Source organism: Pezoporus wallicus, unplaced genomic scaffold (assembly GCF_028554395.1).
Source record: "Pezoporus wallicus isolate ANWC-B61680 ecotype Strahan unplaced genomic scaffold, APGP_CSIRO_Pwel_v1 contig_6996, whole genome shotgun sequence".
Classification (NCBI taxonomy): Eukaryota; Metazoa; Chordata; class Aves; order Psittaciformes; family Psittacidae; genus Pezoporus; species Pezoporus wallicus.
The window spans coordinates 56441-65743 of record NW_026637899.1 but is presented as its reverse complement, the minus strand read 5'-3'; the positions used below and the strand labels follow the sequence as shown (position 1 = coordinate 65743).

General features: G+C 39.8%; 1 protein-coding gene across 4 annotated transcripts in view; it reads left to right on the top strand.

Annotated features, from left to right (window-relative positions):
• The first annotated feature begins 582 nt into the window (after positions 1 to 582).
• The window catches only part of PIK3C3 (phosphatidylinositol 3-kinase catalytic subunit type 3), a 52611-nt gene continuing 43890 nt past the window's right edge, over positions 583 to 9303 (top strand). For 3 of the 4 annotated variants that reach the window (XR_008972035.1, XM_057408120.1, XM_057408121.1), the window contains exons 1-4: positions 665 to 801; positions 2630 to 2818; positions 3281 to 3424; positions 5645 to 5774. Coding sequence is in view for 3 of the 4 variants with exons in the window: in XM_057408120.1 (XP_057264103.1) it covers positions 665 to 801; positions 2630 to 2818; positions 3281 to 3424; positions 5645 to 5774 (600 nt within the window). In the remaining variant the exon portion in view is untranslated. Of the gene's footprint in view, positions 603 to 664; positions 802 to 2629; positions 2819 to 3280; positions 3425 to 5644; positions 5775 to 9303 lie in introns of those variants that run through there. The other variant, XM_057408122.1, reaches the window with a different exon arrangement.

Here is a 9303-nt window from a genome sequence, read left to right as displayed (position 1 = left end):
TGCCAGCTTGGCACAGCTGGAAAGCAAAGGCTTTATTTTAGTGATAAATGGTTTGGGGTCATGGTTTTCTGCAATTTCCTGAAGAAAAATGAAGAAAAGACCTCCTGGTCACCTGAGGAGGTGAAAATACTGAGGAGTATTTCATATATACTGGAAATACTGGGGCACCTGAAGAGGGGAAATACAGTGTTGAGATGAAATAGTCCTTCTTTTCTTACAAAAGCGTTCCTCCCCATAGACACAGTAAGAGTGGGATAGTAATGAAGTATGCATTTTTGTCACTGCAATCCTTATTAATGCTTGAAATACTAAGATGCTTTAAAATGGTAAGTTAATTACATTTACGTTGTGCATTGCCTGTTCCAGGTATCGAGTCACCCTGCTCTTATATTTTAGAGTTGTTTTCTGTGAGGTGCAGTCGCCCGGCCCTCCGGCCCTCGCTGCCTCAGGTGGGACCGCTCTCCATCTTGCCATGCCTCCTAAGGGAGCAGCCATCTTGCACACCGTACAGCTGGCGGCAGCCATGGCGGTGCGAAAGAGCGACGTGGGCGCAGCCATCTTGAAACCTCCCTCTCAGCTGACCTGCTCCGGCGGCCATTTTGGTAAAGGATAGTTGCAGCATCCAGGCTCCTTCCTCCCTTAAGCAAAATGGCGGCGGCGGCGCATGCTCAGAGGGAGGCGGTGTTCTCCCCTCGGGTTGTTGTGGTGGGGGCGGGGAGCGGCGGCAGCAGCCATGGGAGAAGCCGAGAAGTTTTACTATGTGTACAGCTGCGACCTGGACATAAACGTGCAGCTCAAGATGTGAGTGAGGGCGGACGGGGCTTGCAGTCACCCCTTGCCGCGCCGGGCGGCAGCGGATGTGTGGGAAGCGGCCCGGGTGCTGCCGGGCTGCGGGAGGCTGGGCCCGTTCCTCGGAGCTCCGCTGGGTCCCGAAGCCTGGCCGCGCTGTCTCCCGTCGCCGGCATCCAGAGCTCCGCTGTGCGGAGCGGTGCTGTGGGGACAGGAGGCGGGCGGGGTGTCAGGAGGGCCAAGGGCTGTAAGCTCTGCTCTGGCCGCTTTGCACTGGTCTTTGGCTTAGATCAGGCAGTGCTTTAAGGCAAGGGTTGCCTGTCAGCTCAGCGCTGTCTCTGGTACCCTCACCAGCTGCCGCGGCAGCTCACCGGTCAGCTTTAGAGTGAAGGGGTGCATTGGAGACACCCTTTCCTGCTTGTTTGCCTCACCCGTCAGCGTTAGGGCAGAAGGATACGCGGGTGACAGTTTCCTGCTTGTTTGCATGCTGCTTTGAAAGCAGGTTGCTCTTGCTTTTTTCCTTTGTAGGCAGATCTGGTGCGTTTCTCACCACGTAGGTGCTATGATCACATGCTGTGTTTCATAGAATCACAGGCTGGTTTGAGTTGGAAGGGACCTCAAAGCTTATCCAGTTCCAACACCTTCCACTAGACCGGGCTGCTCAATGCCCTCTCCTTTCACTGGTTCATTTTTGAAGTTAGGGCTTTTTCTGCATCACAGCAATTGGATGTTTACGTTTGTGTGGGAGGGACATGGCTGGCTCTAAAAGTACTATACCCAGTGTAGTTACATTAAGGTATATTGCACTTTTGAAAGCTAACGTGGGAAAACTACTCGGGGCTTATTTAACTTCTGAATGGAAGATGATACCTGAATTCAGATGCATGTGTCCTCTTTACTTATTCATTCTGCCAAACAAAAGCGTAGCTAGGACTTTGTGCATCAGAGTGAATGTCATCTTGGAATGTGCTCTGATAGGTTCTTGAAACCTGTTCATCTACTCTGAAAGTTTTTGTGGTACTAACAGATTTTTTTGTTTGCTGCTGGGAGATTGATGTTATCTATTGATCATAACTGTTGTATAATTGATATTATTACATATTTTCCCATCACCACCACATTTCTTTTTTGTTTTCACATGTGCATCCGCAGTCAGGTATTACATACGCATGGTTGTTTTCATCATGGTATAGCTGAGGCCTGATAAATACCATCAGTGTGCTTTAACACTAGCATTCTACATTGTTGCAGGGCTTTAATCAGGCTTGATTTGGACTGTCTGCTGAGCTTTAATCTGTTATTAAATTGAGAGATGGCTGGCATCCAAAGCTATACTTTCACATCTCGTAGTGCTTTAAAAAAAGAGGCTGTTCTTAATTATGAGGTTTTTAGGGGGGTTATTTTGTGTGTTTGTTTTTCCCCCAGTAGTATTTGGAGCACATGTAATCTGATGCTTGTTTTGCTTTTAATAATAGCATCACATGCCATCTTGTTATTGCCTTACTTAAGGTCCTTCATTTGGTGCTTTCTGAGCATCTACAGGTTGTACTAGATAAGTTTATGCCCATTGAAAAGACAAACAAGTAATTCTTCCCTTTCCTGCCCTTCATCTTCCTGCTGCCCTGCTAAATCACTATAGCAATAAATTCTGTATTTATTCATCATTTCACAACCTGAGGTCCTCTCTGACATTTGGATTTTACTGCAGGCTAGTAAGGAACAGCAAGGGTAGCCTCAATACTGAGTATTCTAAACTTAAGCAAAGGAAATAGAATAGGCTTTTTACTGCATATAAAATAAATTATTGTTTCTTTCTTTTTCCTTCCTGCTCCCACCCCAGAGGAAGTCTGGAAGGGAAAAGAGAACAGAAGAGTTACAAAGCTCTCTTAGAAGATCCAATGCTGAAGTTCTCGGGACTGTATCAAGAAACTTGCTCTGACTTGTACGTAACTTGTCAGGTGTTTGCAGAAGGGAAGCCTCTTGCTCTTCCAGTTAGAACTTCCTACAAGGCTTTTAGCACTAGGTGGAAGTAAGTGCCTGCCTTTCATTTCATATTCCTCTCAGTTACTGTGGCATCAAGTTATATAAATAGATACGTATGGGTTTTGTTTCTGTCAGAAAGATTAGTTTTCTGTTGTGTTCTGCAGACAGCTTAAGTTTCTTCAAGCCTCTGTATGGTTATTAAGTATTACCGTGACAGCACAAAATAACCTTTTTTGGTAACGGGTAAGTGAACTTGTGTGTTTGCGCATGGCTTACTTCTTAAATAACTTCTGAGGCCTGGACTGGCATATTGTCATACTGTTTACTGGACAGACTGATCTTTGGTACTTAGTCATCAAGCCAGAGTACGTTTTTCTTTGGGCTCTAGTTTTTTAAATATGCTCTGCCCTTAGAAATGCATATTCTAAGGAGAATCTGGGTTCTATAAACTCATAGATTAACCTGAATTCTAAAGCTTTATGATTAATCGCAGATTGTTTCCCTGCAGCTGGAATGAATGGCTGAAACTGCCGGTGAAGTACCCAGACTTGCCTCGCAATGCACAGGTGGCTCTGACCATCTGGGACGTGTATGGACCTGGTAAAGCAGTTCCTGTGGGAGGAACAACAGTCTCGCTCTTTGGGAAATATGGGTATACTGCATTTTCCTTGGTACAGATTTGAAGCTCACATGTAGTGAGGTATCAGTGGTTACAAGAGGGTTTTTTTTTAAGCCAGGTTAACAGTTTCTCATTTGAAAAATCATATACATAAATGATTTACTCTATTTCTTCATGAGTGTAACTTCACACATGCGACAGTATTGTAAAAAATAGTCTTCTCTTGCATAACACCAAAGTTTAGGGTTTTTTTAAGGATGTGTAAGCTTGAATTTTAAGTAGCAAATGCTGAAGTCACTTCATATTTGCACTTTTGTAATATAAGGGTACCAGTACTGATTACTTAACATAGTTGGCTTGCAGGAATCTAGTTATAAATTTATTTTAAAATTTATTATTTATTTATAAATTTATTTATAATTTTTATTTATAAGGTATAAAATGTAACCCAGTAAATCTGGAGTTTTCACAATTACTAATCCATTTTCCTTTAGAGAGTGGGTTTAGTAAATTTGTGGATGATAACAGTAGGGTAGGAGGGATTACAGGTGTGCTGGAAGGTGAACAATACATCAGAAGAATCTTGACTAAGTGCAGAGGGGACTGAAAAAAACATAAGATGCCGTTTAAGGAGAAGTATGAGGTGCTTTTTGCATCAAACACAGAGTAGGGAGCAGCTGCCCAAATAGAATAAAAGATTTGTGGTTTAGAGTGAATCTTAAGTTTTGAAGGATTCGTCATCATGATGCTCTTGTGAAATGTGCAGACAATGTTGAATATATGAACACTTCACAAGTGTGCACACTCGGGCAATGTTTCATACTCCTCCATACTCATCAGCTTGTCTGGCATATGTTCAGTTCTGTATAATTGACTTTAGGCAAATTGCTGGCTGCTGAGAGTCATTGAATGTTTAGCAAATAGGTGTGATGGAGAAGTAAAGACTAGTGAGGCTGAAGAAAAGACTGTAACAACACTTTTCTGGTGTGCAGGTAGTTTTGGAACATGGGGAGAAATATTTTTTTTGTCAGTGGATAAGAAGCAGTAAGGGTAAATTGAAGTGCAGGAAGAGTTTAGATTAGAATTAGGAAAGCTGTTCTAGTGATATTCAAATGCAGAAAGTGACTCTAGAGAGAGGTTGTATCTCTGTGCTTTGACAAAAAGATTAGCACTGTCTTTGGGCAGAAAATTAAACTTGATCGATTGTACTGTCACCCAAAGACTGCTGATAGTTTCTTAAACATTAGAGCATAGTGCCTGGAAAAAGATAAAAATTATGAATGAAATTTACCTTTACTTCCAGCATGTGGGGCCTGGGGATAGTAGATGGACAAGAAGCACTGAATAATTTTGGAATTCTGTATTTGCTTGTGAATGGAAATCTTTGTAGTAGTATTCCATAAAGCGATATGTAAAGTCAAGGTCAGATGGTCTTTCTGGTTGATATTTCTCATTTTTAATGGTTGACTTTTTAAAGTTGTATTTACCTGAAGTTGTTAGGTAGGCAATTTCCAGTTGTTCTTACCTGAAGTTGAGTGAAGTGATCCACTTGGTTTCGTGAAGCACCTTTTAAGGTGAATCAGCACAAATAAGTAAGGAAAGGAGGGTTTTGCAGAGAAAAGATGTAGTCAGCTACCCTGCAAAGTTCTGTTCACTGCACAGTTTCAATTACCAATTCAGTTTCCAGCACAGATGGAGAAAAATGGTCTTTTGAGGGTTGTGGAGTTTTTTTTTGTGTTTTTTCTTTTTTTAATTTTTGAATTTTGTTCTTATTTGTCAGCTCAGAAGTCTCTTTTATAGCAGTCAACCTTCAAGTGAAACTTGGGTAGCTTTATAGTTGAATATTTTTGCAGACTGCCAGACCTAAAGTCAGTATTATAATTTGCAAGGCAAGAGAAATACTTTCTGCTTCATTACAAATAATGAAACTATGAAGGTCAAGCTCTGTCCTCAGTTTGCATTTATACCACTCCACTGGCTTCTGGAATTACCCATTTTTCTTCCACTTGCCAAATAACTTAGTTCAGACTTACTAATTTTCTCTTAAACTTCGTGCCAATAAAACTGAAGGCCATAGAGGGCACAAGGAGCAAGGCACTTTAGCAGTTCATTTAAATTATGCATGGCAGTGTGTGTTTCTAGGCTTGGCAAAGGAAGTTACTTCATTTTCTTGCAGCTGCTGCTGTACTTTGATTCCTGACAGGTGTGTTATTTTGAATGTACTGAAGAGATCCTGCTTTTTTGTCCCTGCAGTATGTTTCGTCAGGGAATGCATGATTTGAAAGTCTGGCCCAATGTAGAAGCTGATGGCTCAGAGCCCACCAAAACTCCTGGGAGAACCAGCAGCACAGTCTCTGAAGATCAGATGAGCCGTTTGGCTAAGGTAATGGTATAGCAAATATACTTCATGGTATATGTGAAGAACTTGCACTTTCCTTAGAGTGGAATGTATACAGGCTTCTCATGTTGTTTTTTCATGTGAAAGCTATCTTCCTTTGATTAGGTACTTCACAGGATTTATAAAAGTGAGTAAGCTAGATCATGCTCATTGGCTTCTGCAGTTTTTTTTTTAAAGGGGACATATAAATACCTTTTTATATAAGTAGCATACTGTTATAACAACTTAACATCCTAATTCTTTGTAAAATGAAACTGTGATCATGCATTGAAGATGCTGGAAGCCAAAATTCCATCATGTTCAGTAAGAGCAGTGCATAACAATAACTTGTGAGGACTAGTTTCTTTCAGTAGCTCTTATTTAGATTTAAGGCTCTCTAGTGTAGTGTTCAGATGTGTATGACATTAGAAAGATACCTCTGCATTAGAAAGAATTTGAGTAAAATTGCAGAAATTAACCAAAGCTTAATTTATTTAAGTTATGAATACATGTGTGTATTAGGATTTTCTTCTCCCAGCTTGATGGCAAGAGTGTATTTTTGCCATCAGAACTACTTCTGCAGTTGATCAGTGGATGTGAGTTCTTAAGCTGTTTTACTCACTGAATTCTCTCATTTTTCAAGTAAGCTTACTCCAAGCTTGCCAAATCACTCTATAATAATTGTTAACCCACTTAGTGTACTTTCTACTTGATCTTGGCCTCCTAGTTTCCACCTTTGTGCAACTCCTAGTGAAAAATAAGTCCAGTGACTTAAATATGTCCATTTTCTTCTGTAGATGTTTATCACAGTAATTAACTTTCATTTAAGTTCTAGTCCACCTTTAATTTATAATGAAAATCTTATTTAAAGCTTTCTGCTAGTCATGGTGCCCCATTTCTTGACAGAAACAGAATAAATCCTCTCTAGCCTAAGGAAGCACTGTAGACAGACACTAAATACTAAGGCTTGTTTGTAAGTCATCACATGGTTACATGATGTAGGCAGTGAGTTTCCAAGAAGGGATTTTAGAGTGTAAGCCTCCCATTTCATGTTTGTTCTGTTATGCAAGCATGACCATACCGTACCAGTGTTGCCTTTCTCCTCTTTCCTTCATTCCCTTATGCTTCCTAGCTCAAGTAATACAAATAATGCAGAGTATTTCAGTCATAAAATACCTTGGTCTGTTCTAGCCTCTTCTTTTGGCATATGGGAGGTGAAGGCTCAAAGCCTTTGAGGAAAAGGAGGGAATTCTTTCACATCCCAAATGAGAATTCTAGCTAATGGCTCATAACATCACTGCTTGCATTCGTCTCCTCTGAAAGCTGTTTTTGGGAGATTCTTATTTCTGAAAGATGAGGGTATTTTCAGTGGTATTTTGTTGTATTTCTATATAAAACCATTTTGCCATCAGATGGTAGCAAAGTGAATAGGGTTTGTGGGCAGTGTGTCTGTGAGAGCTTTTATTTGCACAGCTGTTTACTCAGCAGATGAGGTTCTTGTGATGTATCATTCTTAAGTAGCCTTTGTTTAAGCACAGTCAGCTTATCAATTACTGAATGCCTTCTGATGTTACTGTATGTGATAGTATATTTAAATATAGGTAAAAGGAGTAGGTCTAATTAAAACAAGATGAGTTTGAGTGGGCTTTGTTATTCTTGCTTTTTGTTGTTTTTTTTTTTTTCCTGTTTATTGGACAGGCATCATTTAGAAGTGTCGTGCATTTGATCGATGTCTAATACCAGAGGCCAAATTAGATTCTTATGGATAATAAGTAACTTCTGACAAGAGCTTGCTGAGGGACCTTTTCTCCATCTGAAAATTCACTTTTTATTCTCTTGGCATACTTCTGAATTTTTGTGTGTGTGGTATTTCTTATTGTAAAGAATTTGTATAAAATGGGTGACTGGCTGCGGGAGGAGTTTCATCCTTTTACCTGAATAACTGATGCTGTGGCAAGTTGCATTTCATGTTGAGATGCCATATGGTTCTGCTTTTACTTGTAAAATTGCTGCTGAAAAAGCCATGGCTTTGTATACTGGAGGTCATTTTTCCTGTACTAAGGTATATTAATGGAAAGAGTGGGGAATACATTAGCATGCTCAAATATTAATAACATTAAGATGTTTCTCCCGTGAGTGATGTGGTAATCTACTTAAATAAAAAATACTCTGAAGTTCTTTTTGATCTGTTCACTTCTTCACACCTTCTGCTGGCTGGATGAAATTAGGTAATAACAATGGTGAGATAGTATCTAAATGGATACCTTTTACTTAGTGGCAGATGATGAATGCTTCTTTCCCTGAAGGGAGTGCACTAGCATCTTTCTTATTTTGAGCTTAAATGTTAATCAAAGAGAATTTTTTTTTTTTATGTGTATACGTACATGCACATATGCCTTCACATCTTCTGGGTCTCGTATGCAGGCCTTATGAGTTAACAGTATTATGATACTTTTCCTCTCTGTAAGGGAAGTTTGCAGGTTTAAGAGGTTAATATTTTCCTCTAAAACATACAAAATTACTTTTGTCTTTGTTCTCTAGTGCAGCAAACAGGAAATGAACAAAGAGTTGTGACCGTTTTTCCCCAGGCTTTGATATCCTAAGTTTTTGTATCAATGCTGGATGTGAATATGTAGTATTCTGTAAAATACAGAATTCTACATTAGAATGTATAAGGCGCATTCTGAAAATTTTGATCCACTGGTTTAAGGTGATGGAAATAAAGAGGGCTGTCTTCAGTAGGAAAAAGTGTTTTCATTAAATAAAAAAGAGTAGGGAGTAATTTAGAAATGGCTAAAATGACATGTAAAGGTAAGGAATTCCTTCATTACTGAGTAAGATCTTTTCTGTGAAGTAGGTAGGATGTTTGTGAATGCGTTGCGTACAACTGGTCTGCATGCTGCCGTTTCTCTACTACGGAAATGCATTTTAGTCACATAAGAGGCAAAGGCCAAATCTTGCCTTATGCTTTTAGTTCAGCCCTGGCGCATTCTGTCTGAAATACTGCAAGTAGAATTTGTTGAACTGGCTGCAGAATATAACATAAGAGAGCAAAAAAATTGGTATTGTATTATGTTCCTGTTTACAGTGCTGCTGATCGGTTGAAACAAGGCAAAGACTAAGTTTGTGTGCTTTGATTACATCCAGCATCTTGAAATATTATTAAGGATTATACTTTGTCACCTCTGCCCTTCCCTTTCCTTTTGTCCTGTTTAGTTTATGAAATTTATAGCAGCTCAGATTAGCTGTCCCTGTGTTTACTGGAGACAAAAGAAATGAGAAGAGCTTCTGTTGTATACTGAACAGCGTTCATTAATTCTTAGAAGCTTCAGTGGTCTTCCAAAGTTTGCATCAAAATCTTACTGCTTCTGCCAAGCTATACTATGGTCTACAGCTTAAAGAAATGCTATGTAAATCAGCTGCTTTAAGCAAACATACTCATAATCCTCATGGGACTATGTTTCGTGTTTCATGGAATGAGGTCAGAACAAAGGGTATCAAATGCTCATGCCTAATTTACTGTTTTGTGCTTCTT